The following is a 27,835-nucleotide window of genomic DNA, read 5'->3' as shown; positions in this document are numbered from 1 at the left end:
TCACCTTGCAAAGGCTTTGATTTCCATGCTTGAACCTGCTCCAATTTGTCTCCTTAAAGTGAGGCACCCAGAAATGAATGCAGGAGATAGGTCTTGACCAGAGCAAGTATAATTAATTTATTATCTCGGCTGCAACCCCAGTCCCACCTGGGCTGTGGTCTGCTCCCAATTCACAGGCCGCAGTGCCCCTCCCACCCCAGCGCCCTCCCTCCTCAACAAAAGGTTGCAGCTCCAATGTAAAGGGCCCCCTGCAACGGTCCGGGGCTTTTGGAGGGTTTTAGTGCAGAGCGCTGGCGCTTGGCTCTTCGAAGGCCATCTTGCCCAGGAGTTGGCCATCCAGCTCCATGCCGCCCACGGGAAGTGGGAAGAAGTTCATCTCTGCGGCCAGAGCAGCCATGGCTGAGGGGTCCTGGCCAAACTGAGCCCGCAGCATCATGTCCATCTTCTCCAGTCGCCGCTTCAGCCGCTTGGCCTCGCGCTCCCGGATGAGCCGGGCCTGCCGCTTCTCGGGGGTCTCGTTGGCGCGCTTGAGGCGCATGGCTTCACGGTCCCGCTGCAGCCGGCGCGCTCGCTGTTCGTCTGTCTCCTGCAGACGCTGCATCCGCTTGGCCTCCCGGTCCCGCATGCGTCGCACCTCCCGTTCCTCGGGTGTCTCGCTGTCCCGCCGGCTCTTCTTGGCTGTCCGCTCCCGCTCCAGGCGCTGCAGCCGGGCCTCCATGGGCTCATTCTGCCGCCGCACGGCCCACTTGCGCACTCCGGGGGACTGGGCCTCCAGCAGCTTCCGGTAGGCCACACAGCTGTTGCAGACCAGGAGGAGGCCTGCGGGGAAGACCGCTGGGCCTGGGGCAGCAGGATCTCCGGTAGGGGCCTTCTCCTGGGCCTCGGAGGAGCCCTCGGGAAGTGGGATGGGCAGGGCATCTCCACACAGCACTTCTGGCACCTTCTCACTGCGGAAGACAAGGGGCAAAGGCCTGGTACAGACTTCTACAGCTGCCTTCTGCTGCTCTCTTCATCCGACCCCTGAGGCTCCTCCTCAGTGTAAATCAAACCTCGGCCAACTTGGGCCCTCCCTCCAGGTGTTTTGGGCTTCAACTCCCAGCTCTTCTCACCTGTCCTGCCTACTGAGCCTCTGAGTGAGGGGAGCCCCGTTCCATTCCTACAAAGCCAGGGAATCTCGCCCTCTTGTCCCCGTCCGCAGTTTCTCACCTGTTGAAGGTGGCGTGGCTGGTGAAGCGGGCCCCACAGACTGCACAGTTGGAGAGCTGGTCTTCAGAGTGGATGAGGAGGTGCCGGCCCAAGGAGCCCGGGGAGCTCAGTGCCCGGCCACAGACAGGGCAGAGGTAACTCTTGGCACTCACTGCGGCCGCTGTATGCTGCAAGGGAGGGAGACCAAGCTGTGAGGGAGGTAGAGTGTCCTGGAGAGAAGGAGTGTGGTTGCAAGCTCTTATCCCCCCAGAACCCTGGTGTTTCCTGACCTTTGGGCCTGCAATTCCTAAAGGGACTTGATGGGGGTGCGGGACGGGAGGTGAGCCAGGGCTGAGGGGAAGGCCTGGACAAAAACTGGAAAAAATGGGGACATGTTTTTTTATGTTTTTTCCAAAGCCATTTCTCCTCCAAAAAATTGGGCCCTAGGAGGCTTCAGAGGCCATAAAAGCTATGTTTTCATTGTATAATTCAACTGCCATTCTTGCTGGCCACTGAGTAGGAGGGAGGCAGTCAGCAAGAACATATTCTACACACATTTATTCCCCCAGTTTTCCTGGTTCTTTTCAAGGCCTTCCCATCCATCTGTAGCCAGAGCTGGCTCTTTCTTGCAGAGAGGGAGGGTATCTTCAGGGCTCCACCAAATACCTGATAGACGTGGCTGACTAGCTGCTCCCGGCTTCCGCACTCCATCTGGCAAAGGGGGCACCGGGAGATGCTCAGCAGTGAGTCCTGGCTGGTGCCGAAGCCCACCTGGAAGCAAAGCGGGAGAGTCAGGGATGGCTAAGGAAAGAGCCGGCATTTGGAAACAATAGACATTGACAAAATTACGATCTGCCAATTGCAAAAGGCCACCCTACTGGGATCTGCGTGCATCATCGGAAAATACATCACACAGTCCTAGACACTTGGGAAGTGTTCGACTTGTGATTTTGTGAAACGAAATCCAGCATATCTATCTTGTTTGCTGTGTCATACAATAATAATAATAATAATAATAATAATAATAATAATAATAATAATAATACAACTCGGGGTGGCTTTCATGGAGACCAAGACCAGCATAAACAAAAAAAGACCCAAAACATATTAGTATACAACATAATGTAAACAATCTGATTAAAACATTTAAAACAAATAAAGTATAAAAACATCCTAAAAATGTATCAAAACCAGCCTCCACCAGGGATATGATAGGCATAATTGGATTAGAGATGGCAGGGCCTGGACTTGTGCAAAACTAAAATTATAGGGCTGGGAGTAAAGTGTTGAATAAACCTTATATATTATAATTGGTGCATGTTATTGTTTATTGATGTATTGTACATTGTTTTGTTTTGTATCTGACATTTCTGTGAATCGCCCCAAGTCCCCTCCGGGGGAGATGGTGGCAGGATATAAATAAACATTATTATTATTATTTTATTATGACACAGCAAACAAGATAGATATGCTGGATTATTATAATATATAATTATCATTATATATATTTTATTATTATTGACATAATGACATTGTACGACACAGCAAACGAGATCTATATGCTGGATTTTGTATCACAAAATCACAAGTCAAACACTTCCCAAGTGTTTAGGACTGAGTGATGTATTATTACTGTATTATTATTATTATTTAGTAAAGGTGTTGTTCACTCCCTGTAACTAGCTCCAGTTAGTAACAGGCTGCAGACTTTTGCACCAGTTGTAGTTTTTGGGCCATCTTCAAAGGCAGCCCTATGTAGAGTGCGTTGCAGCAATCCAATCTAGATGTATCTATGGCGTAGACCACTGCAGCCAAGTCACACCTGCTTGTGGAGCCCCAGCTGCTCCGCGGACGGCAACTCCCTCTTCATGGCCTCCGTGGGGCCGGCTGCGTCTTCCTGGTGGGATTCTTCCTCCTCCTCTTCCTCCTCCTGTGGGGTCTCCTCCTCCTCCTCTTCACTGTCACCTGGAAGAGACCGCCATGGGCTCAGGGCGCTGCCTCTGCAACGGAAGCCCGACTCCCACCTTGGAACCCAGCAGACCCACTTCCACTCGCGGTGCCGCTGCTGGCGCTGCTGGGGTCCCTCTGGGGTCCGGTGAGGGGCGGGGCGGGGGGCGCTTGGCCCCGGAGGAGGAGCCCCCTCAGGTCGCGCTTCATCATCACCGCCTGCCAGGTGTGCTCCTCCAGGCCGGCAAAGACCTGCTCCCCTGAAAAGGAAAGAAAAATTATAGAATCATAAGAGTTGGAAGAGACCTCATGAGCCATCCAGTCCAACCCCATTCTGCCAAGAAGCAGGAAACTAGCATTCAAAGCACCACCGACAACTGACTGGAAAAAATATGAAGCATATAGAAAACTAGCAACGGATTGAAAGAAACAAAAAGGAGAAACCGGTGAATTCAAACTACGATGGTGACCAACAAACAAGAAAAGACAATTAAATACTTAAATATAACCAGGAAAAGTAGAAAACGGAAGACCAAAACAATCTTTACCCTCATTACCCTACCCCAACCAACCCTCACCTAAAATTCCTTCTTTGCTTCTTTCTATCTTTATCATGTTCCCCCTATTCTTCTCTTTCCTTTCCTTACCTATATCCTCCCACACCTTATCTTTGAATTTAATCTGAATTTAAAAAAGCACCATCGACAGATGGCAATCCAGCCTCTGTTTCAAAGCCTCCCCACTGCTGAACTGCTCTCTTTCACAGTGAAGAAATTCTTCCTAATGTGTTGTTGAAGGCTTTCATGGCCATAATCATGGGGTTGTTGTGTGTTTTCCGGGCTGTCTGGCCATGTTCCAGAAGCATTCTCTCCTGACGTTTCACCCCCGGTGGCATAGTGGATGCCTTGTGACTTAAAGGTTGGGTTGGTGATCTGAAAGCTGCCAGGTTCGAATCCCACCCGGGGAGAGTGCAGATGAGCTCTCTCTATCAGCTCCAGCTCCATGCGGGGACATGAAAGAAGCCTCCCACAAGGATGGTAAAACATCCTGGGCAACGTCCTTGCAGATGGCCAATTCTCTCACACCAGAAGTGACTTGAAGTTTCTCAAGTCGTTCCTGACACGAAAAAAAACCCCCATATCTATGGCAGGCATCCTCAGAGATTGCGAGGTACAGTAGAGTCTCACTTATCCAACATAAACGGCCCGGCAGAATGTTGGATAAGCGAATATGTTGGATAAAGCGCCTTAAATTTATATTTAAATGTACAATTATGCAGGTTATTAATATATATTTTAATTTTTATTGTAATTTTTTAATTTTGAAAGACTTTTAAATCTGATGTAAACTGTTTTTCTGATGTATATGTTTATATTGTAAGCCGCCCTGAGTCCCCTGATGGGTGAGAAGGGCGGGGTAGAAGTGATGTAATAATAATAATTATAATAATAATAAGGAGAGATTAAGAAAAAAGCCTATTAAACATCAAAATAGGTTATGATTTGACAAACACCAAAACATCATGTTATACAACAAATTTGACAGAAAAAGTAGTTCATTACACATTAATGCTATGTAGTAATTACTGTTCCTAGCAGTTCAAAAACATGCTTCGGCGGGAAGGTAACGGTGCTCCATGCAGTCATGCCTATGGCCACATGACCTTGGAGGTGTCTACGGACAACGCCGGCTCTTCGGCTTAAAAATGGAGATGAGCACCAACCCTAGAGTCGGTCACAACTGGACTTAACGTCAGGGGAAAATCTTTACCTTTAACCTAGTAATTACTGTATTTATAAATTTAGCACCAAAATATCACAATGCATTGAAAACATTGACTACAAAAATGTGTTGGATAATCCAGAACATTGGATAAGTGAGACTCTACTGTATATTCTTCCTAATCTTCAGGTGGAATCTTCTTTCTTTCCTGTCACTTGAAGCCATTGTTCCATTGTGTCCTAGTCTCCAGGGCAGCAGAAAACAAGCTTGCTCTTTCTCCCTCCTCCCTATGACTTCCCCCCCCCCCCCCCCTCACATCTTGATCCCTGGCCCTCATCATGTCTCCTCTCGGCCTTCATTTCTACAGGATAAACATGCCAAGATCTTTAAGCCGCTCCTCATAGGGTTTAAGAGAGAAAGGATTGGAGAAAGGGGCCCAGAGGAGCCAAGGCCCAATTGTGGGGAGGGGCGGGGGTCTGGTCCTGAGCTTCCTTTCTTATCTTGATCTATGATCTCCTCTCAGCCTTCTCTTCTGCAGGATAAACATGCCCAGTCTTTAAGCCGCTCCTCATAGGGTTTAAGAGAGGAAAGGATGGGAGAAAGGGGCCCAGAGGAGCCAAGGCCCAATTGTGGGGAGAGGGGGTGGTCTGCTCCTGAGCTTCCTTTCTTATCTTGATCTATGATCTCCTCTCAGCCTTCTCTTCTGCAGGATAAACATGCCAAGCTCTTTAAGCCGCTCCTCATAGGGTTTAAAGAGGGTAAGGGATGGGAGAGAGGGGCCCAGAGAAGCCAAGACCCAATTGTGGGGAGGGGGGTCTGCTCCGGGGCTTCCTTTCTTATCCCTGCCCCCTCCCCGCGAGGGTAGGGACCCCCAGACTCACAGGGCACTTTGTTGGGGGTGGTCTGTTTCCTCCGGGACATGGCTCCCCCCCGAAGGGGCGCCCCAGAGCCACGGCGGTGTCAAGGCCCCCCTCGGCGAAGAAGGCGCCGCCCCGGAAGACAAAGGGCCAAACGGGGAGGGATGAAGGGATGGGAAGAGGGAGGGAAGATGGCGCCGTCGGGTTCGGCGCGGCGCAGAACAGGCTCGGGGGCCCAGCGAGGCGCCTTCCGCGGTCCCCGGCCCGGGAGGGATCTCCAGCCCCTCCCTCCCGGCCGCGCAGCCAGGGCGGAACCCTCCTGCGCCAGCCCAGGCGCCGCACGGGCCGCACAGAGCGGAGCACCGCTCCCGGAAGTTGACGTCCCTTTTTAGCCCCGCCTACCCGGAAGGAGGAAGAGAAGGACGGAAAAAAGGCCGCTCCCTCCGCCGAGAAAGTAGTTCCGCACAAAGGTCCTCGCATTCGCCTCACGCCACTTCCGCCGGCGGAGGGGACCGGGAAGCCCCTGAGGAGACAGCGAGGCCGGGGAAGCGCGTCACTCCGGTAGGCAGGCTTCGGTAGAAACACAAGGCCGCGGAGGGAGGCTTCTGGGCTTCTTCCTTCCGCGGGAGAGCTTCGGAGGCCTCGGGTCTCCTAGGCCGGGATTAGCAGGGCCTCCTCCCGCCTCTCCTTCTTGCCGAGCTCGGGACAGTCAGTCATTTCGGCCCTCAAGGCCCGAGGGTGGGGCCTCGGAAGGGGTGGGGCCTTGTCCTGACGCCCCGCCCTCTTTTGCCAGGAAGACCCCCAGGATGCTGGGCTCCGGTTTCAAGGCCGAGCGCCTGCGCGTCAACCTCCGCCTGGTCATCAACCGGCTGAAGCTGCTGGAGAAGAAAAAGAGTGAGTCTGGGCTCCTGGGAAAGAGGGAGCGGGATCATAACAATAATAACAACAGTAATTGTAATACAGTAGAGTCTCACTTATCCAACATAAACGGGCCGGCAGAAGCTTGGATAAGCGAATATCTTGGATAATAAGGAGGGATTAAGGAAAAGCATATTAAACATCAAATTAGGTTATGATTTTACAAATTAAGTACCAAAACATCATGCTATATAACAAATTTGACAGAAAAAGTAGTTCAATACCCAGTAATGCTATGTAGTAATTACTGCATTTACGAATTTAGCACCAAAATATCACAATGTATTGAAAACATTGACTACAAAAATGCATTGGATAATCCAGAACCTTGGATAAGCGAGTCTTGGATAAATGAGACTCTACTGTACTTCCTTCTTTGCTTCCATACTGGGCTTCTTTCACATGCAGATAAACAGCTTCACTCTCACAGAGCCTCCTCACACTGAACTTACACAGGAGCTTCACACACGAGGCCTTCAACCTGGGGTCACTCTCACTGAAGCTTCTCACACCAGGCCTTCTCACACTGAGGCTTCTCTCACTCTTCAGGATGAGAGTAGCATTGACCCACTAACAAACAGGCTTCGGCCTACTCACTCTCCTCAGGACGACACTCACTTGATTAACCCTTTCAGTTCTTGAATATATATTCGATATATTGAAAACATTGACTACAAAAATGACTTGGATAATCCAGAGGCTTGGATAAGCGAGTCTCTACTGTAATAGTAATAGTAATAATAACATCCTAGCACTGTACTTACAATTCCTATAACTCATGGTGAATTTTCCCCAAATCTCTCTAATGTTCCGGGTCCAGTTCAAAGTCCAGGTGATTATCTAGGTAGGGTAAAGGTTTTCCCCTGAGATTAAGTCTAGTCGTGTCCGACTCTGGGGGTTGATGCTCATCTCCATTTCTAAGCTGAAGAACAGTTAAAACATATTACAATAAATAAACCACAATAAATAACCCGCTGTGCCACCAGAGGCTCCAGGTGTTTGCCTATAAAGCTTTATATGCTTCGGGTCTAACCTATCTTTGAGACTGCATCTCCTTATATGAACTGGCGTGAACATTGAGATCTGCTGGGGAGGCTCTTCTCTCAGTCCCACCACCGCCTCAAATACGGTTGGTGGGGATGAGAGAGAGGGCCTTGTCGATGGTGGTGCCCCGGCTCAGGAACACCCTCCTTGGGGAACTTAGGCAAGCCCCTACACTACAATACTTTTAAGAAAGAGTTAAAAACTTGGTTTTCCCAGCTGGCATTTGAAAATGTTTGGACAGCAACCAGAACTGATTGCCAGTCACTTAGCATTTATATCTATGTTCTGTGCATTCTGTGTCAGTCGAAACAAGTTGTTTTTATCCGCAGCTGTAACTACATTTTATGAAATTTAATGTTTGACATTTTAATTCTGTATGTGTGTCATTGTAATTCTACGGTTTTATCGTTTTATATTTATCTGTTTTCTACATGTGGCATTTTGCTGTATTTTGTTAGCTGCCACAAATCCCTTCAGGGAGATGGCGGCGGGTTAGAAATGAAGTTTATTATTATTATTATTAGTATGTTCAGTTGCTGATTAATTCCTCTGTTTGCTGTGTACTATAGAAAAGAATAGTAAAGGGTTATGGAAGTGGCAATGGGCAATGTCATGCAAATTCTGTTAATGTGGGAGATGGAGAGAGCAAGGGACACTGGGATGTCTGTGGTGGAGGCAAAACAAAAATCTAGAATGAAAGCCTTCACTTGGGTGGTGGTGGACAGTATGGTGTTTGTGGAGAACATTGGTATGCTCTATAATCTGCATTGTCATTGGAGGAAGAACCATTGGTGTTTCCTAAGTAGTGGGAGCTATAGCCTTTTGGCCTGTACAGCCCTAAACTGTTCTGGTCGAACTTACCTGTCTAAACGCATCTCCACTTATGAGCCAACAAGAGTCTAAAGGTTGGCTGTGGAGGCCCTTGAGATCAAGGCGGGTTAAAACATTGCTAAAACAAACATTCATCTGGATCGGGCATGAGCAAACTTTGGTCCTCTGGGTGTTTTGGACTTCAACTCCCACCATTCCTAACCTGCCTGATCTAAAGGCATTCTTTACAATGCATGTATTAAAACATATTTCCGCAAAATACATATTGAAATACACAATATAAAGATTGAACATAAGAGGCATAAGATTAAACATTTGTCATTCAGACTGGAAGGAAATGGATGGGGTTTGCTAGCCCCTCCCCTCCCTGAGAGACCCCCTCCCCTTTTCTCCTGCAGCGGAACTGGCCCAAAAGGCCCGGAAGGAGATTGCGGACTACCTCTCGGCCGGGAAAGATGAGCGAGCCCGCATCCGGGTGGAGCACATCATCCGGGAGGACTACCTGGTGGAGGCCATGGAGATCCTGGAGCTCTACTGCGACCTACTCCTGGCCCGCTTTGGCCTCATCCACTCCATGAAGTAAGGGCCAGGGAGGGAGGAAAGAAGGGAAGGCACCGAGGGGTGGGCTCCTTCCTGAATGGGCCTTGAGCCCTGCTGCCCCTTCCTCCGCGGTTGAGTCAGGCATTTCTCCCATCCTGCAGGGAGCTGGACTCTGGCCTGGCGGAAGCCATCTCCACCCTCATCTGGGCAGCTCCCCGGCTCCAGTCAGAAGTGGCAGAGCTCAAGATTGTGAGTAGACTGCGTCAGGGGTTCTATGCAGCTATAACTTTCCCTATAAGAGCAGAAGGAACTCTATTGGTTCCTGTTAAGGAGCCAGATACCTTCAGGTAGTTGTAGCCGTCTTCTTCAGGAGCAAGAACACACAAAAAAGGAAGGTTTTCCTGTGTTGTCGAAGGTCTTTATGGCTGGAATATTGGGTTGCTGTGAGTTTTCCAGGCTGTATGGCCATGTTCCAAAAGCATTCTCTCCTGATGTTTCGCCCACATCTATAGCAGGCACCCTCAGAGGTTGTAAGGTCTATTAGCCATAGCAGAGCACTTGATGAAGAGGAGAGAATGCTTCTAGAACGTGGCCATACAGCCGGAAAACTCACAGCAACCCGAAAGGTCTTTCTCTTTACTTGCAGCAGCACTATGAACACAGTTGATACAATATTTACAACCTCTGTCTCTACAATCCTCCTCATCAACTCTCAAACCTTCATCCACCCTCATCAAAGTAGCTCAGGGTTACTACAATGTATATACTACAGTGTCAGCACTAGCCACCACACGCCAATTACAATGACACCTGTGGTTAAGCCTGAGACTCTGATCCTTTTTATCACTTAAAGAAATGCTGTGTAACTTAAAAATCTTGACAGATTGAGAGGGGTCCAGTTTGGGAGCGGGGAGTTCCTCCCCTTTTCAGGGAAGCAGTCAGCAGATGAGGAGACTGGTTCTAGTCCTGCTGTCTCCGACTCTTTGCAGTTCCCCCCTTAGAATACCCCTATCCTAAGCAGTGTATCTTTGTCCAGGTGGCGGACCAGCTGTGTGCCAAGTATAGCAAAGAATACGGGAAGCTTTGCCGCACCAACCAGATTGGGACAGTGAACGACAGGGTGAGTGGCACCAGGCTCTGCTGATTGGGGAACGGGGCGGGGGGGGGGGGCACCTTTGTGCATCTTAGAGATGAGCCCTTGGCTTTGTGTGGGGGCATTTGTTGAGCTGCACAGCTGAGTGTAGAGCAGGCCTGGGCCAATTTCGGTCCTCCATGTGTTTTAGACTTCTCCTTCCACAATTCCTAACACCCAAAATACCTGGAGGGAGGGCCAAAGTTGGCCCAGGCCTGGTTTAGAGGTCTTGTTCTTTGGCTTTTCAGTCCAGCTCATTCCTTTGTCCTCGCCACCCCTTGTTTTGCAGCTGATGCACAAGCTGAGTGTCGAGGCCCCTCCCAAAATCCTAGTGGAGAGGTACCTGATTGAGATTGCGAAGAACTACAACGTGCCCTACGAGCCGGACTCCGTGGTCTTGGTGAGCGAGGGCCAAGGGTTGTTCCGCTGGCAGAGGGTGAAGGCCATGTCTTCTGTTCCCCCATATGCTCAGGGCCTGGGCCTTGCTTCTCTTCCTGCAGGCTGAGGCCCCTGCAGATGCGGAGAGTGACCTGATCGACGTGGGATTTGTGGATGACCCAAAGAGAGGGGGCCGGGGCGGAGGGGGTGGCGGAGGCTTTACAGCCCCGTTGGTTGGCCCTGACGGAGTTGCACCGATGCCTTTGCCCATGCCAATGCCTATGCCCTCTCCGGCTCCCCCGTTCTCCTTCCCAGCCCCAATGGGACCACCGGTAAGAAACTTTGGGAGGTCCGGGTGTTTCGGCAGGAGAACAGTTCCAGAGCGGTTGGGGTCCTGGGACTCTCCCTCCCGCCCACCAGCCCCTCTGTCCATTCCCAGAGATGATTTGCCTCCAAGGGATCTCATCCGGCCTTTTTCCTACAGGAGAACTTCAATGGGCTCCCTGTGGGCACCTACCAGCCATTCACCAGCCTTCGCCCTCCGCAGATCCCAGCCACTCCACCCACCTACGAATCCGTAAGTAACAGCTTTTGGGAGGCCTTGGCTTTCCTGCTGGGGAGGGATGCATGGGGTGTCTGGTGCCTCTACTTCCATGTTTTCCTGACTTTGCAAGAAGAGTACCCCATTCCTGTTGGGTGAGTGGACTTATTAACAAAAGACCCTCCCATAAATGTACAACAGAGTAACTTACTAGCAGCAAGCGGACCCAGCACCAGTAGCCAAAAGTGATAAAAATAACAAAAACGCACAGACTAATGTTACATCTTTCTTAGAATGATTTTCTTTATAGCAAAATAATATGATTGTGCTATTTACAAAACAAGGTTTCCACAACACAATGTTCTTTATACAGTAGAGTCTCATTTATCCAAGCTAAATGGGCCGGCAGAACCTTGGATAAGTGAATATCTTGGATAATAAGGAGGGATTAAGGAAAAGCCTATTAAACATCAAATTAGGTTATGATTTTACAAATTAAGCACCAAAACATCATGTTATACAACGAATTTGACAGAAAAAGTAGTTCAATATGAAGTAATGTTATGTTGTAATTACTGTATTTACGAATTTAGCACCAAAATATCACGAAATATTGAAAACATTGACTACAAAAATGCATTGGATAAGTGAGTCTTGGATAAGTGAGACTCTACTTCCTTCTTTGCTTCCACACTGGGCTTCTTTCACATGCAGATAAACAGCTTCACTCTCACAGAGCCTCCTCACACTGAACTTACACAGGAGCTTCACACACGAGGCCTTCAACCTGGGGTCTCTCTCACTGAAGCTTCTCACACCAGGCCTTCTCACACTGAGGCTTCTCTCACTCCTCAGGATGAAACTAGCTTTGGCCCACTAACAAACAGGCTTCGGCCTACTCACTCTTCTCAGGACGACACTCACTTGATTAACCCTTTCAGTTCTTGACTCCCATTTTTGTAATTAATAATACCTAGTTAATTTTTAATATTTCTGACACTTCCTGCCACCAAACCCCATCCTTCTCACTTAGGAATAGTTTTAATTCCAAGGACAGAACCAAGCGGGTGGGCGTACCACTGAGGCAAAACCAGGCACCTCACAGAGGGGTCTTTGGCTTTCCTCCCCCAACAGTTGGAGGTGGGACAGGGAAGGGATTCCCTGAAAAGACAAGGAAGGACTCCCACTGATGTGTTTCTCTCTTCTAGATCGATGATGTGGGTATTGACAACAAGAACGTGCCACCACCACAGGTGACAGGTAAGTGGCGTGTGAGCCTGGGAAGCATATGCCGTGACTGCAGAAGAGAGAAAAGCTGGGCCTTGGAGGATGCTCCTTTCAGGGCGGGGGGTAGAGGGAGCATGAGACAGCCGTTCCCTCATCAGAATCACCTGCAGCCCCTCTTTCACTCAGATCAGGGCCTTCTTCTCTGAGCGGGAGTACTTTACCGGTTGGCCCTTGGCTCAGCCCCTTTCTCCGACCTCCCGACCTCCCTCCTTTCTCCAGGCCCCAGCCCCAAGCCAGCCCCCCGAGCGCGGCCCCCAGCCTCCGCACCCAGTTCGGGGGATAACTTTGTGCTGCCGGAGCTGCCTTCGGTGCCAGACACCCTTCCCGCTGCTTCTGCCGGCTCGGCCTCCGAAGACATAGACTTCGATGATCTCTCTCGAAGGTTTGAGGAGCTGAAGAAGAAGACCTAAGAGGGGCCTGGAGGGCAGCTGAGTGGTGCGGACTGGCCCTTCCTCCTTCTCGACAGGGCTCTCTCCTCTTCCTCTCTTCTTCTGGCGTTTCCCTGCTCCTCTTAACACCCAGCGCCATCTCTGCACTCCTTCTGCTTCTCTGATTCCTGCTGCTCTGCCTCTTGGAGATGGAGCAGGAGGTACCTCCAGGCCCCGGCCAAGCTGTGCTCTCTGCGGGAAGGCAGCTGGGGAGGCCTGGCAGCTTGGTGGACAGATGCCCGCCCTCCCTCTTTCTGTGGCCTGAGACTATGCTGTGGAGGAGGGGGGCAGGGAGCTGCCTTGGGCCCCCTGCTGCATTCTCAGGGAGCCCTCTGGGGCCTTTAGGACTTTTCTGTGGGGAAAGGTGCTGGGGAATGGGGGTCCCACCCTGCCATCTCCTCTGGGGCTGGGACTCTTGCTGCTCGGTGTACTTTATGGGGGACAGGCACACTTTCCCGCCTCAGAGAGCCCTGGCGCTGCCTTAATGGGACCCCAGGAGTCCCCCCTTTCTCCAGGGTCCTGTCCCCCGGCTCCTGCTCCATCCCCAGCCTAATCCTGGGCTGTTTTTGTGGCTGTGGCTCCGCTCCTGCTGCTTGGTCCCCTGTGGCCCAGCCTGCGCAGAGGCCCAGTCGAGGATGGCAGCCTTTCCTTTCCTGTATGATAACACATCGTATGTAACCATTTCACAAGGTTTTTCGGGGACAATTTGGTGGGTTTGTACCTTCTCTGTTGATTCTAAATAAAGTTGAGGAATCATTTGTCCATCCACGTTCACCGGTCTGCTGGGAACTGCTTTGACATTGGAGGGGTCAGGAAGGTAAGGGTCCCTGGTTCAGCCCCACCTTCCAGGGCCCCTTCTTCCAGGGCCCCTTCTTCCAAGAGTCTTCATGCAGTGGCTCCTTGCTTGTCAAAGGGAGAAGTGAGCCAGCCATGAAAAGGCCTGTGAGACAAATGGCAGCAAAGCAGGTTTCTTGTTTATTGAGAAAAGAGCAGCAGTGGCTACAGAGACCCCCAAAGCTTTAACCCTCAAATCCAGTTTCTGTTCTGTGTGAGGACAAGAGCTCTGGCAGAGCAGGGAAGTCTGGCTGTCCACAACCAGAAAAGGGCCATTGACCACAACATGGCTTCAGTCTTGGGTTTCCTTTGGAGCAGATGGCAGCATCTGTTGTTTAATGCCAAAGAGGAGCGAGATCTTGAGCTGAATCAGCTGTAGCATCGACTCCTCCTTGCTGGCCTGTGGAGGAGGGAGAGGTGCGCACCCTGAGCTTGGACTGAGACCTGGCTGTGGTGCAGGAGGGCCACTTTCAGTGGGTCTTGGCTTCCTGGCAGGAAGAGCTGGCCCTCAGTTGTTTACACAGGGCTGAACTTTCATGGCCCCTAGGGGTGTCTCTGCAGCTTCTCCCAAGGCCCTCCATTGTTCTTTTGGCCTCTGAGAGCAGCACTCTCCCTCAGAGCGCAGCCCAAAGAGAAGGAGGAATGAGGCAGAGAGGCATGGCAGCCCTGGAGCCTGCCCTGAGGTGTACCTACCTTGGCAGCCTTCATCTTCCTCCCAAAGACTATCAAGAGGACCGAGACTAAGAGGTTGATGGTGACAAACACCATGGAGAAGATGCTGGAGATTACCAGGAGGGAGCCCAGGACAGGGTCCAAAGCGACAACCTAAGGCAGAAGGCAGCGGGCTAGCCATCATCCAAAGTCTCCTTCCCATGGATGCTCAGAGTCAGGCCTTCCTTCTTAGTTTGGAGGTGAGGGTCTCTCAGGGCCAGCCTGGCTCTAACTCCTTGCTTCCAACACTGAACATGAGGGAAGGTCAGGCCCTCACTCACCTCTTGATAGTCAAAGATTCCCATCAGGAGGCCCACAATGGTCACGGCCGAGTCCAAGACGGTTCTGTAGTCCAAGATGCTCCAACCAAATAAGAGGTTGCACTAGGGATGGACCAAGAAGCACATGCGGGGAGGGAGAGAAGCAGGGACGCACAGTCAGATGGAGGAGGCTGGCCTCACTCCCAGCCCCGCCATTCCAGTTCCCCCTTGGATTCCTCATTGTCCGACCAGTGTCTTACCGCCATGGAGTACCCTGCCAGGAGCACCAAGAGGACCAGGAGGAAACCCAGGAGGTCCTCCCAGGCAGCCTGCAGCGTCTGTGTGATGATCTGCATCCGGGCGTTGAGGCGCAGGAGGTTCCACAGCTTGACGGTCGCCAAGGCCAATAGGAAGGCAATCAGATAGGTGATGGCTGCGTCCACCTCAGCCATTTCGTAGAGGCTGATGAACCTGCAGCGGAGCAGATGAAAAGCCAGTGAGTCCCTTTGACCAGGTGGGGAGAGTGAGAGCCCTCCAACAAGCCTCGGGGGTAGTGGTGGGGGTCTGTCCCTGGGGCTCTTGGCAGGAGGGGGCCAAGTATTGATTGAGACTCACCGGCGGCGGTTCTGGCGGTACTGCGTAAGGATCTGATAGGCAAGGAAAGCCCTCTTGAACTGCAGGCCGAAGGCGACCAGGCCCACCAAGAGGGCACTCGTGTCCAGCAAGTTCCTCTTGTTGCCAAAGTAGCCCCACTTCTGCCGTATCATCCGACGGCCCTGGCAGCAAGAGGGAGGAATCCATGAGCCCCACCAGATAAGAGATAGGCAGCAAGGCGAAGGTGGGCAGCTCAAACGGGTGCAGTCTCTTTCGAGGGTGACCGGTACTCCTCCCCCTGGCCCTATTTTGGAAGGGGCTGATGGGAGATGCCACCTTGACCTGGGGCCTCACCTGCACAAAAGCCTGGCCCACAAGGAGGACGAGGAAGGCGGCCCGGGCCAAGGCCAAGTGGAGCAGAGTGCGGCCACTGGCGAGGAGGCGCAGAAGGCGCAGCTCCGCTTTGCTCTGCAGGGCCCCTGCCGTAGAAAGGGGGGCAGAAGAAGGGACTGAGCAGAAGCTGGAAAGGAGGCATCCCACTCAGCTCCCTCCCTCCCACTGCCCCCCTTCCCATGCCTATTCCGTTGTTCTCCAGGATCAGTGTGATGGAGCAGAAGAGATTCACGTTCACATTATAGACCACTAGCTCCACAAAGATGGCACGTGTTTCCCTGTCAAGCCAGCGTTGCCGCATCAGGTACCAGAGGACCCTGGGGAGGGAGGGACAGAAAGCAGAGCCTTGGGCTTGGGCTGTTTCAACCAGAGGCCCCCACAACTGCTCTTGGGCATGTGGCACCTTCAAGTGGTCCCGTTGAGTTCTTGGGGGCAACAGACAGCAGTAGGGAGAGAAATTGGGGGACCAACACTCCTACCACCTGCATCTTGATGGATGGTCCTGGGAGAGGAGTTAGTGCTCAGAGACTGTGGATGCAGGGAGGGAGAAATGCCACTCCAGAAGAATGCCAGCTCCAGGGATGCCACTCACCTCTGGGCATGGCTTGCGTTGGTGCCCAGATGGGCCACGTAACCACTTCCAGGGTAGAGAGCAAACCTGCCCCAGACGGGGTATTCCCTCAAGGTGCTCTCGCTCTGGAATTCCCAGGGCCCCCCCTCTTGCCCCTGCCCCTCCCTCTTTAGGCCAGGAGGGCCCCAAGAGCGGGCAGAAGGGGCCTTTATCTCCTGGCGGAGGGAGAGAGGCAGCCAGGGGTTGGGGTTGCCCTTCTTTGCCCGGATCTGCCGCAATCTCACGCTGCCCACCAGGAGGGAGTTTCCATCTGCGGCCAAACCTGGGGAAGGAGGGGGGGGGGGGAACAGACACCGAAAGAAGGCAGAGGGGTGTGTTGATACTCAGAGGTTACTACAAACTTTTCCTAAGTCATAATAAGGATCAGAGTCTTTAACAATAGTGGAGCAGAGTAGTTGTTGGATGAGCGTGTTACCAAGCCTAAGGCATACAACAATCTGTGGGTTAGTTGCTCACTGCTGGTGGTATTGACTGCTAGCCACGGGTGTTGGCTGTTAGCTACTGGTGTAGCAGGAGAACATGCAGATGAAGAATAGGTCTCTTCAGCCACCTAAGAACCCACCCCAAGACACCAAAGATGGAAGACAATCCTCCTTGAACTATGAGGGATCGCCTAAGGAACTGGTGTAGCCACAAGTTGCTGCTGCATGCTGATATAGCTGGAAAGCTGAAGAAAGCTACTGAAAAGCCAGGAGTGAGTATTCATCTCATGGCACCAGTCAAGGGCATCGTGGACCACTTTGCAAGGAAAAAATTGAACTGTTTATGTTTCCCTGCCTACGTGTTCTCAAGGAGAGAGTATTTGTTTGCCTTTCAATGTGATGAAAATTGCTATGAACTGTGTTGTATTTTTGCTATCCTTAAGTGACTGAACTACTTTCAGTTTTTGCTTTAAAGCACAGCTGACTCATGGTTTTTGTCCCTTCATCAGGATTTGAGTTCAGGGACACACAGAGTAAGAAAGGGCTGTTATATCTTCAACAGGATAAGGGCTTACAAACTTCCGCACTCTGCAAATCAAACTATACGGGCATACTGTTAACAGTGATTTGACAGGGCGCAAGAGAAGGCCCGTGTGCATGCACATGTATGGGGCTCTGCTGTAAAGGGCTGGCCTCCCTCCCTCCCCACTTTAAACCTCCACCTCTGACTCAGCACCTGTTGCTGGGTCTCCCCCGGCTCCCTGAGACTCGTCGTCCTCATAAATGGCTGGCACCAGGGTCTTTGAGGCCCAGAAGTAGAACTGCGTAGTTGTCTGGACCTCGGCCAGCCCAGTGGTCAGCCTCCTCTGGAGGGCAGCATTCAAGTAGAAGTCTTCAGGGCTCCTCTCAATGTAGCTGAGTGTCATCAGGACAGCCAGGAAGACAAGCTGCCCTGTGATGGAAGGAGAAGGAAATGGGCCTTGCAAGAAGGGGGTCATCTTCACGGCTGCTCTCGCCAAAAGAATGTCCCCCTTCACTTGGGGCCCTGGGGCAACTATGTCTCCCTCCCTCCCTTTACACTCCTCACCCACAATCTCCCAGAGCCAGGAGTACAACTTCTTTTCTCTCAGGGTCCGATCCGTGGCTCTTGCAGTGGATTTGAGGGCAGGCGGCCTGGGCAGAGGGCCAGTGTAGTGCTGGAAGGTTGGTGGGTAGTGTTGTCTCTCTGGAGGATTGGCAAACAGGGAGGAGCAGTCAGGCTAAGTGGCTTCAATGGCTTGAGTCTTTTGAGGCCAGTGGTCCTCTGCTAATACTAGCCCTGGCCCTGAGCCTCCCACCCTGAGTCCAAGAATAGAATCATAGAAAGAGGTTATAGCCCTCAATGGCTACATCCCAGTGATGGGAGTCATCCCACCAGGTTTCAGTGATGCCTATGACATCGTACGTGTGGTGTTGTGCTAAAAGTTAGATAGGGGTGGGATGCCATGGAGGTGAGCCTTTTGAGCCCATTCACCTGCAAGGAGGGCACCCAGTGCCTGGTGCAGCCGACGCTCCTGCCCCTCGTCCTCCCAGAGCTGCTTCTTGCGCATCAGTGAGAACAGAGCGGTCAGGACTAGCACCTGCCGATGGGGAGATGAACATGAGGTTTTCACCAGCCCCCATCCTGCTCCCTCTTACTTCATGGGGCCTGAAGTAAGTATAGCTTCAGAGGAGGGTGCTCTGTGGCCACAGCCCTCCATCATTGAGCCATTGGCTAGAGCAGGTGCTCCTTGGGTGGGAGCCCACCTTGAGTGGCTGCATGAGAAGGACATTCTGCAGCACGGACAGCAGAACGGAGAGGGCCCAGCGACTGGCCCTCTCCCGGCTCATCTGGAGGCTGTAGAGCACCGTGAAGAAGGCGGAGGCCAAGCTGAGGGTGCCCACCAGGCCCCAGCAGAGGAAGCCCCAGCGGCTGGGAAGACGCCAGCGGGAGTAGTCGGGGAAGGTTAGCGATGGCGGTGGAGCCAGCGGCACTTCCTGGGCTGCATCTCCTTTTGTGGGGCTGCCTTTCTTGCTCCGGGGCCAGCAGCTGCAGCATCCCAAGGGGCTGCCGAAGAGGAGGAGGAGGAGGAGGGAGAAGATGAGAGAGGGAAGCTGCACCACCGCCTTCCATGGGAACAAGCGCCAAGAGGGTCACAGCTTCCCAAGTCTTCCCTCAGAGCAGAGAGCCCCAGGCACTCAGGTGTGTGGCAGAGGACAGCCCATTGCCTTTAGCATCTGTACCTGGACCCCACGGAGGGGGTGGCTGTCACGACAAATGGTGGCAGGTGCTGCTCCAGGTTCTTCCAGAGCTTATGCAGCTGGTCTGCAGCATGGAGGTAGTCGTAGGGCTTTGGAAGGCTGCACCAGTCCAGGTTACGGAGCTGCGCCTCCAGGTCCTTCACCACAAGGCAGATGTAGCTATGGAGGCTGCGGGACCTCTCTGGAATGAGGAGAAGGGCAAAAGCTCATGGGGCTGGAGTCTTATGCTCATCCTCCCGGCCACCAGGGTCCAGGCCAGTGCTGGAAGTGTGGCGGTGTGTGCACATGCCTGGGCTGGGCTGGAGGGGGCTGCATCCGGCTCCATTTCCCTGAAGAAGGCCTCCTGGGTCTTCCAAGGCTTGCAGGTGAGACCGGACGAGGGCACAGAGGCTGGCCACCAGCTCCGGCACCTGCTGCAGGGCCCCTGGGAAGCCACCTGCCTCTCTGTGCTGCCAAAGGATGTTCTTGAGGAGGAAACCCAGCGTCTCAATCAGTTCCTGAGAAAAGAGGCATTTGGTCCCTCAGAAGCAGAAGAGAAAACAAACAGCTTCACCCTGCCGCAGATTCAGCAAAGGCTTGGTCCTAATATGATGCTAAGAACAGATTCAAAGCACTGCTACTAAATACATTGTAATTGTATGAAGAAGTGCAGGCACTTGCTGGAAAAGAAATGCAAAGATGGCTAATTGAAATTCATATTTTTGATTTCAAAAGGGTGGTGCTGTTGGAGACTAGCCCGGAGGGGAAGTAAAGGAGAGAATTCCAAGAGAGCAATAAAACAAGCCTTTTATTGTTATCACAGCTGATGATAAGGCAAACAGCCGTAGGCACCCACTCTAATGGGTCCGTAATATGCAAATGTCCATCACAACATGTGCGTAGCCAACAAAGAATGTATATCTCAGCTTATCTAAAATCAACCAATGGCTGAGGGTCTTCCTCACCTTCCACACCTACTTGGCATAAGTGATACCTGTGAGCTCACTTGTTGATTTCAAGCTAACTTTTGGTCTTGGAACTTTCTGGAGAAAGGCACCAGCCCCCAAGAAGGGAGGGACATATGTAGAGGCAAAGCTACATAGGCAATAGTTTACTATTTTTCTGGCTTATGGTCCCTACCGTGCCAACACGCAGGACTCCCTTCAAGCAAAAAGAGTGGAGCCATAATGAGGTGGGCCTTTGGGGAATTATCACCTCTAGAAGCAGGGAGGGCATGGAGGGAGGACAGGAGTTCAAGTGTTTCCCTGTTCCAGAAGTCAAAGGAGGTGTCTCACCTGCTGCAGGTGTGTGAGTGGGTCCACTGGTGAAGCGGGCAGTGGAGGACAGGGGGGCCTGGTGCTGGGAGGATGCTGGGGCCCAAGGGGAGAGTGGACCAGTTTGAAGACATGGACAACCATCAGGTTCACTGGCACCATGAGAACGGCAACCTGCGCACTGACCATCAGCTCCTTCCACGTCACCACAAAGGGCTCTGTGGACCAGGGGGGAGGGGTCAGGGGCCTTGTTCTGCTGCAAGACACAACTGGACAAGGAGGGGACAAGGAGAACCCCTTGCAGACCCCCAGAAGGGTGAAGTGTGTGGGAGGGGGCAGCCAAGGTCCTGTGATCAAGGACCTTGGCTGAGGGCTCCTCACCCGCCTCCGACGAAGGCTCGTCATCCCTCGGGGCCTCCTTCCAGAACATGATGTTGATGAGCATGGAGCAGAGGAGGAGGGCAAGGCAGCAGGAGAGGCGCTGAACCCGGGTGAAGGGGCTCCAGATGGAGCAGGTCAGCACTGAGAGCCAGAGGTGCTCCTGTGTCAGCTTTCCCACCAGCCCAGCCCAGAAGAGGTGCCTGCAAGTGGGGGGGGGGGGGGAAGAGGAAGAGAGGCCACTAAGGGAGGCACATATACCTCCCAATACATTCCCAATCCTCTGGATGTGTGCCACCCCGCTCAATCTACCTGGAACCATGCTCCCAAGGGCCAGGTGGTGACAGAAAGTCCTTCTGCGCATGGCCAAAGACTTTCTTTATACTTTGCAAAAAGGTCCTTACCGTCGGGACAGGAGCTCCTCCTGTGAAGCGGCCACAAAGACCTTGTCCACTTGCCCATCGTCCATGTCTGAGGCCAACCAGCAGTTGCACAGGAAGTACCACCTCCTCCTCACATTCAGGTCTCGGACAACCAGGTGGCGCACAAACCTGGGTGTAGATGAAGAAGGGGTTCCCTGACATCCTGCAAGACCCAACGGCCCCAGCTCCCCCCACCCCCCGCACCTGCCTTGGGTCCTGTCACAGCTTCCCTTCTTGGTTAGGCACCACGTACCAGCTGGGACTGGATCCTGTCTGGTTGTGCCAGAGGCGGGCGGCATGGAGGTTTCCTAGGGGTCTGCGAGTGGCCAGAAGAAAGGCATCCATCCCACCACGCTCAAGGCCTCTGGAGGCCTCTGAGCATTGCAGCAGGTGGGGGCGGCTCCGTCCCTCAGCCCCATAGAGGGTCAGGACGGCCTGGAGGCAGAAGGGATGGGATGTATGGATCCGTCAAAGCAGAGGTGGCTTTTGTATAATTCTGCAGGGAGGAGGGAGTCCCTGAGGGTGCAAAGCAGCCATGAGAAAGAGCTCCTTCCCTCCCACACCTGAGCGGAGGTTCCTGCACCAAAGCGATAGCCGGTGAAGACCTGCACCAAATACAGGAATTGGGCGCCAGGGTCATTGTCTGCTAGGGCCAGGACCCTCACCTGCAGAAGGAAAGCAACATGGTATGTGTCAAGCCCGAGACCATTTCCTGCCTCTGGGTCGAGGTGCTTGGCCCTCTGGCCTCACCTTCCGGGCGTCTGCCCTCTGCCTCCATCGGGCCCAGATGAGGGCAACCAGATAGCCCAACAAGAGGCTGCTGAGAAGGGCCACTCCAGCTGGGTTCTGACCCACTCTGCTCAGGAGGAGCCCCGTTCGCCGGAGGTCAATCACGTGCGGCAGGACCAGGGAGAAGCGTCCAAAGAAACTGAGGTGGTTGCAGAGGCACTGGGTACGGAGCAATGAGCTCTGGGGACCCACCTGTAGACAGGGCAGAGAAGGGCAGTGGCCATGTCAGAAAATGGAACCCTGCCCTGCCCTGCCCCCTGTACTAACACATTATCCTTCTCTCCCTGGCTGGCCCCACTCCGTACCCGGCATCCGTCGGTTTTCCAGGCCTGGTCCTGGCTGTTCCAGTAGTAACACCCACTGCTGAGGATGCCCACTGAGAGGTTCCAGGAGGCATTCGCCACAGGGGTGACCTCTCCAGAGATGAAGTAGGTGCCCAGGCCACAGCGGAGGCTCTCTGGGGGAATGACCCACACAGAGGCAGTCTCTGGAGCAGGAGAAGAGGGTCATGGAGAAGAACAGTAGAGCGGCACCAACAATCCCCCTTCCTCCCAGCTCTGCTGCCCCCTGCTGCCTGCATCCATCTGCCCCTCTGCCCCCTCTCCGCCTGCCTCCCAACCACAGTGCCCCTTTCTCCCCTGCCATCTCACCCTCTTCTGGTTGGCCCTCAGGGAACGTGGTGTTGAGGAGGCTGCCACTGCCGTTTCCTTTGGATCCTGGGGGTCCCAAGAGGTGTAGGGTAATCTGCAGTGGGACCTGGGGCCTGACAGAGACCAACAAGGCGTCCTCCAGCGATGTGATGTTCACTTCCAAGCTGAAGAGCCCAGCGCCCAAACCAGCCATGCTGCTGCTCATGGCAGAGGCCTCTCCACCGTCCGCCTCTCCGCCAAGCACAATCTGGGAAAAGGTCAGCCCCCAGGTGACCCTCCCCTCTCCTCCCATTGCCCCCTTCTCTAAGCAAAGCCTCCTCCCCGCTTTCTTGCTCCCTACCATGCACAAGCCCAGAAGGCCCAGGTGCCAAAGCAGGTGAGCTCTTGTCCAACATGAACAAAGGGTTAAATCGGCTTGCACAGAAATAAAACAATACCCCCTTACTAGGAAATTGTGAATACTATTTCAACCCCAAAGCCCTTCTGATCTGAAGAGAGGAAAGTGGGCAGATGTCACCCAGGGAAGGCTCTTGATTCTAATCATGGGGTCCAGGCGATCCCCTTCCATTCAAGGAGATCCACCCACCCTCAGCCCACTGCCTGGTCTTCATCGGCTGTGCCAAGAAGGGCTCCTCCACGGGAACTCCATCGGCACCCCCACCTCAATCTCCTCTGTGAGGCCCTGGACATGGAGGGCCTGCTCTTCTGCTGTTTCGTTCTCCTCTGCTGCCAGAGCCACACTGGCTACACTTCTGATTGGCTTTCCGTTCAACTGCCTGAAGGGGTTGAGTGCGAAGGAGGCCACCTGGAGAAGAGTGGGGCAGAGCAAGGGAGGGGTGATGCTGAGGCCTGCCTGCCACCAGCCCCCAACCATGCCTCCCCATGGGGCCAAGGAGCAAAGAGAGGCCCTCCAACAGCCCCTGCTGCTTTACCCTCCATTTCATAGATGGAAACCGGGAAAAGTGTAGCAGAGATGGAAAAAGGTATTGAGGAGGAAGCAGAGCCGTCCCAATGTAATTTTCGGGAGTAGGCGACCGGAATTTTGGCGCCCCTCCCGAATTTTGGCGACCCCCCCCCCCCAAACAAATTGCTGATGAATACTGGTGGCGGCGGCAGCAGAAGGCACAGCCACCCGTCCACCGCCGCCTTGACAGCGCCCCTGCATGGTCTGCGCCATAGTCAACCGCCTAATTCGCCTCATTGTTGGATCACCTCTGGGAAGAAGAGTGCTCCAGACAGGAGCTGGACCACCGCCTGACACTCTGGGTAAGTACAACTTCCTCTTCCCTGTCTGTTCATTGAGTTTTTGAATTCTAAACTCAACTTGCTGCAACTTGAATAATTTGACGGCAAAGGGAGAAAGTGGGGGAAGGAGGGGACAGAAAATGGAGTGTATTGCCAGCAGTTGAAGGCATGGAATCTTGATTGGGGGGGGGGGGGTCTGTACTTACCCGGACCTGGACGTAGCTCTCTGGTCCCATCAGGGTCTCCAACGCTGGGCTGGAGGGGAAGGTGACACTCACGGGCCTCGGCTCAGGTACCTCGAAGGAGCTCTGGGGCAGGGAGGTCGCGGTGGCTCTAAAGGGAGGGACGGAGGGGGGAGGAAAAGAGTCATTTGGGTGCCATTGCGTGCCCTTCCCCTGACCCATCCCCACCCCAAGAAGCACCTGCTGAGTGTGGTGCTGAGTGCTGGAGAGGCCACAGTCGTCGTCTGTGTTCCGGGGCAGCCAATCAGGAGCCCACTCTGGATAAGGGGCAGGGAGGCCAGCGTATCTTCCAGGGCCACCTCTCCCTGGAAAACAGAGGCCGGGGGCTAATGCCAAGGAGAGACAGGGGGGCCATGGAGGGAGTCCAATCCCCCTCAGGATGCCCAGTTGCCTTGCTTCCCCTTTCCACCCTGCATTGCCCCAAACTCCAGCTCAGCACCTCTTTGTGTCCCCCGTCAGAGTTATCCATGGCCTGGAGGAGGTTGCCCAGAGTCTGAAAGAGGTCTTGCCAGGGGTTGCCCACAGGGCGGTCAGAGGCAGCGGAGACTCCAACTTTGCGAGGTTTCTTTCGCTTTCTAAGGAGCTGAGTGCTCAGGGATAGGAGGGCCCGGCTGGCAGAGGCCTGCAGGGAAGACAGTTACTTAGGCGACTCATTGCTAAGGCAGGTGCCACAGAAATATGATATATGGGTATGAATTAGTTGTATGGATGGGGCCTAATTTGGCTGAATAATAATAATAATAATAACATAATATAATAAACTTTATTTTTATATCCCGCCCCATCTCCCCAAAGGGACTCGGGGCGGCTCACAACAGGGACAAGCCCGAACAACGACACAACATATTTGACAAAACTTAAAACATTTCAACAATACACAAAATAATATAATGGATAATACATTAAAATACGAGTAGATAAAATCAGAGCAATTAAAAGCGAACCAGCGGGGACAGGTTTCATAAAGTGCTATATCATGGAAATGAGTAACAGTGATAAAGTGTGAAGACACAAATCTAAGCTTAAGGCCTGCAATGACTAACTGCCTGCTTGCTGAACTTAATTAAAAGGTGCTGATAAGAACTGTGACAAATTTCTTAACTGTTTACATTGCTGACTTGATGAACTTTTTGGGGAAAACAACGTGTTTACATTAATCAGAGACAATGGCTCTATTAAGGAAATGTTTACAAGATTCCTTCTTGAGAATCAACACCAATTATGCAGAGTCGACATCTGCCAGGAAACTGAGATGAAGCCATAATGTTTCAGGCTGGCCAAACAACCTGTCAGTAATTTACAACTCTGGGACAATATCAGAAGAAATATTGCTATATAAGTGACTTTATTACAATTCAAAAATTGTGATAGACAGCAAGTTGGTCACCCACTATGCTCTGCTCCATGGGAAGGACAGAGATAGTGTATGTATTTGGTAGTGGCCGATCTGCAATGGAACACAGTCTGGTCCCTTGCCTCTTTTGTACGAGGGAAGAGAAAAGAGTGTGTTTTGGAGTCATGTTCTTTTTGGCGTTTTAGGATTTTGGAACTGTCCATTGGCAGATTTGCAAGGAAGCAGTCTGGCCTAAGAGATGTTCTTCATGGAGGAAGAATGGAGAAATGGTGATGTATGTATGAGGATGAATGCATGTACATGTAAGTGAATGCTGAGTAAAAATGTAAAACCCTCAGGGGAGGCATACAGAGGCTCCGCCCTGTCTCGCACTCTTGGGAAGAGGCCCCGCCCCCACCCCTAGCCCTGCCCTTTAGTCCTAAAAGGCCTCTCAGGAGAGGTATAGAGGCTCAGCCCTGTCTTGGGCTCTTGGGAAGAAGCCACACCCACTCCTCTAGCTCCGTCCCCTATGTCCTAACAGGTGCCTCAGATGCTCAGCCCTGTCTCCGGCACTTGGGAAGAGGCCCTGCCCCCTGGCCCCGTCCCCATGTCCTAATAGGTGCCATCACCGCCCCCCTGGATCACTGCAGTGCCCACCAGGGTGCCCACTTTGGGAATCACTGATCTAGAGCTTCCTCCCCAAGGAAGCTGTGAGTCATCTCCTAGCAGATGCAGAGAGGGGGGAGCCATAAAGGGGCCATCCTCCATCCTTGTCTGGTACCTGGGCTGCCTCTGACAGCAGAGAAGGGGAGCTGGTCAGGTCCTTCAGCTGGTGGGCTTTTCCCCGTGAGGACTCCTCAGCCACCGACTCGCTGAACTGGCCCAGTTCTCTCTCCAGGGCCTGTGGGGAGGGGGGGGGGGAGAAGGAGGATCAGTTGGGGGGTGGATGAGGGATCTCCTCCCACTCAGAGGCCAGTCTCAGCCTCCTCCTGACATGGTGGGTGACGCCCCTGTCCCTTTCTCACTACCTGTGCCTGTTCCTCAGGGGAGGGGTCTTGAGGACTGAGGGTGGAGGGTCCCGGGTCTGGGCTTTCTGTCTCCTCCAAGGATGACCTGCTTGTTCCTCTCGGCAGTGGTTCCCCTGTGGCAGCTGAAGAGGATGTTTCTAATTGGTGTGTCTGGACCTGGATGACTGGATGGGTGCTGGGCTCTGTCTGGTTGATATAGGCTTCCCGGGGGGCACCTGAAGGCCAGTGGGGATCCGCTTCAGGCTGCTGGCTGGGGATTTCCTTCCTGGTGGTGTGGAGCTCTTTCCTCGTGGAAGGGAGGGCTTGAGTGCCGTCCGGAGCCTGGCTGGCACTGGGCCACGAGCCTCCCTCTGTTGTCCCCTCCTGTGTGCCTGGAGGGGGGCTTGTTGGCCCCACGGTCAGGATGTCGGGCTCAGGTGTGGCTCTCCTCCATGGGGGTCTCAGTCTGCAGCTCAGTCTCAGACAGCTTGAACGCTGGTAAGAGGGAGGGGGCAGGGTCACCAGGGCCCCTCAACCAAAGAGATCAGCAGGAATCGAGAGATGGATAGAGAGACAAATGAGGGGTGGGTGCAGTGGGTACCCCCTCCTCTGATTCCATCTCAGCACTTTCTCCAAAACGTACTTACCCTTCGCTGGGGGTTGGAGACTTCTCTCCGTATCCTGGGAGGTCCTGAGGAGAGGGTTAGGGTGCAGGGGGCAGAGCTCAGCAGGGGCCCCTTTCAAAAGTGTCTCTCCATCAGGAGAGGTCAAAGGCCCATCCCTCCTCCCTTGCCCTTTTGGGTCCCGATGCAGTCAGGGCCTATGCCCCACCTGCCCCCCAGACCTTGGCCCCATGGAGGTGGGTCTAGAGGAGCGGTGTGAAGAAGTGGGCTCACCCGTCTGGCAGATGAAGAAGCGCTTCTGCGAGCAGGTTGCCCTCCTGCCCCATAAGCGGTCCCCAAACCGGATGATAGCCTGGCACCCGATGGAGGAGGAGGAGGAGGAATAAGAGGCCCCAGCTGTGAGAGGAAGAGATGTCTGACTGCCCTTTTTCCAGGCTGGCTGCCCATTGCCCCCCACCCCCATCAGGGCCTGGGAAACCCTCCTTGGAACAGTGGGAGTTGCCCAGTGCTCTTGTTCCCCAGAAACGATTTGTATTTTGGGGGGACAATGATTTTGAAAGCCCCCTCCCCTCCACCAGTGGGGTATCCCAGAGCTCCGGGGACCCCTCACCCGGTGGATGCTGCTCTTGTTCTTGGGGCCTGATCCTGCCCCCGCCTGCCACTTGGCTCCCGAAGGCCTCTTCTGCTTGCTGGCCCCATAGAGGGAGGATGCGGCCCCCACGGCGCCAGCACCAGGACCAGGTGGCAGGGAGGGGCCAGGGGGTCCACAGCAGGCGATGGCAGGTCTTTCCCCCAGTCGGGAGGCAAGGGGTGTCCAGTGCCCCGCAGGAGGAGGCAAGCATTCCCAGCAGGAGGGCCAGCCACATCCCTATGCCTCCCTCTTTTTGCCCTGAAGGAAAGCAGGTGGGCAGGTGATGGCCAGCCTTTTATACCTTCCCTTACCCACCTCTGAAAAATT

At 53.3% G+C, this 27,835-nt stretch overlaps 3 protein-coding genes across 5 annotated transcripts; 1 reads left to right on the top strand and 2 right to left on the bottom strand.

The window, feature by feature from the left end:
* Window positions 1–93: 93 nt before the first annotated feature.
* Window positions 94–6,242, bottom strand: znf821 (zinc finger protein 821). 2 transcript variants are annotated; one of them, XM_008120604.3, is made up of 6 exons: window positions 6,114–6,242; window positions 3,231–3,392; window positions 3,008–3,150; window positions 1,852–1,956; window positions 1,207–1,373; window positions 94–947 (listed from the first exon to the last, which is right to left on the bottom strand). In XM_008120604.3, exons 2-6 carry the CDS (start codon window positions 3,343–3,345, stop codon window positions 278–280), a joined length of 1,200 nt encoding a protein of 399 aa, XP_008118811.2. In that variant the 5' UTR covers window positions 3,346–3,392; window positions 6,114–6,242; the 3' UTR covers window positions 94–277. The 2 variants fall into 2 exon arrangements, with proteins under 2 accessions (XP_008118811.2, XP_008118810.2); XM_008120603.3 differs by lacking the exon at window positions 6,114–6,242 and adding an exon at window positions 5,736–6,092.
* ist1 (IST1 factor associated with ESCRT-III) lies at window positions 6,139–13,584 on the top strand. Of its 2 annotated transcripts, none has more exons than XM_008120606.3 (10): window positions 6,139–6,272; window positions 6,505–6,605; window positions 8,903–9,083; window positions 9,206–9,293; window positions 10,081–10,164; window positions 10,466–10,576; window positions 10,677–10,886; window positions 11,039–11,131; window positions 12,304–12,355; window positions 12,602–13,584. In XM_008120606.3, the coding sequence occupies exons 2-10, from the start codon at window positions 6,518–6,520 to the stop codon at window positions 12,790–12,792; spliced, it is 1,098 nt and encodes a 365-aa protein (XP_008118813.1). In that variant the 5' UTR covers window positions 6,139–6,272; window positions 6,505–6,517; the 3' UTR covers window positions 12,793–13,584. The 2 variants fall into 2 exon arrangements, with proteins under 2 accessions (XP_008118813.1, XP_008118814.1); XM_008120607.3 differs by having other exon boundaries at window positions 6,142–6,272; window positions 6,509–6,605.
* A 352-nt stretch (window positions 13,585–13,936) lies between these two features.
* On the bottom strand, window positions 13,937–27,743 carry LOC103280704 (polycystin-1-like protein 2). The gene is made up of 31 exons (XM_062961850.1): window positions 27,488–27,743; window positions 27,151–27,273; window positions 26,902–26,945; window positions 26,276–26,749; window positions 26,029–26,148; window positions 24,354–24,536; window positions 24,095–24,219; window positions 23,875–24,005; window positions 23,512–23,639; window positions 23,089–23,232; window positions 22,428–22,674; window positions 22,083–22,264; window positions 21,739–21,969; window positions 21,552–21,653; window positions 21,242–21,423; window positions 20,971–21,117; window positions 20,570–20,769; window positions 20,210–20,457; window positions 19,225–19,432; window positions 18,918–19,116; window positions 18,441–18,822; window positions 18,169–18,274; window positions 17,392–17,880; window positions 16,195–16,495; window positions 15,786–15,919; window positions 15,564–15,688; window positions 15,231–15,391; window positions 14,876–15,086; window positions 14,637–14,738; window positions 14,338–14,469; window positions 13,937–14,044 (listed from the first exon to the last, which is right to left on the bottom strand). The coding sequence occupies exons 1-31, from the start codon at window positions 27,741–27,743 to the stop codon at window positions 13,937–13,939; spliced, it is 5,925 nt and encodes a 1,974-aa protein (XP_062817920.1).
* Between the last annotated feature and the right edge of the window lie 92 nt (window positions 27,744–27,835).

This window comes from Anolis carolinensis, unplaced genomic scaffold, assembly GCF_035594765.1.
Source record: "Anolis carolinensis isolate JA03-04 unplaced genomic scaffold, rAnoCar3.1.pri scaffold_9, whole genome shotgun sequence".
NCBI classification, from domain to species: Eukaryota; Metazoa; Chordata; class Lepidosauria; order Squamata; family Dactyloidae; genus Anolis; species Anolis carolinensis.
The sequence above is the reverse complement of the archived record's forward strand: the minus strand, read 5'-3'. Positions and strand labels throughout refer to the sequence as shown.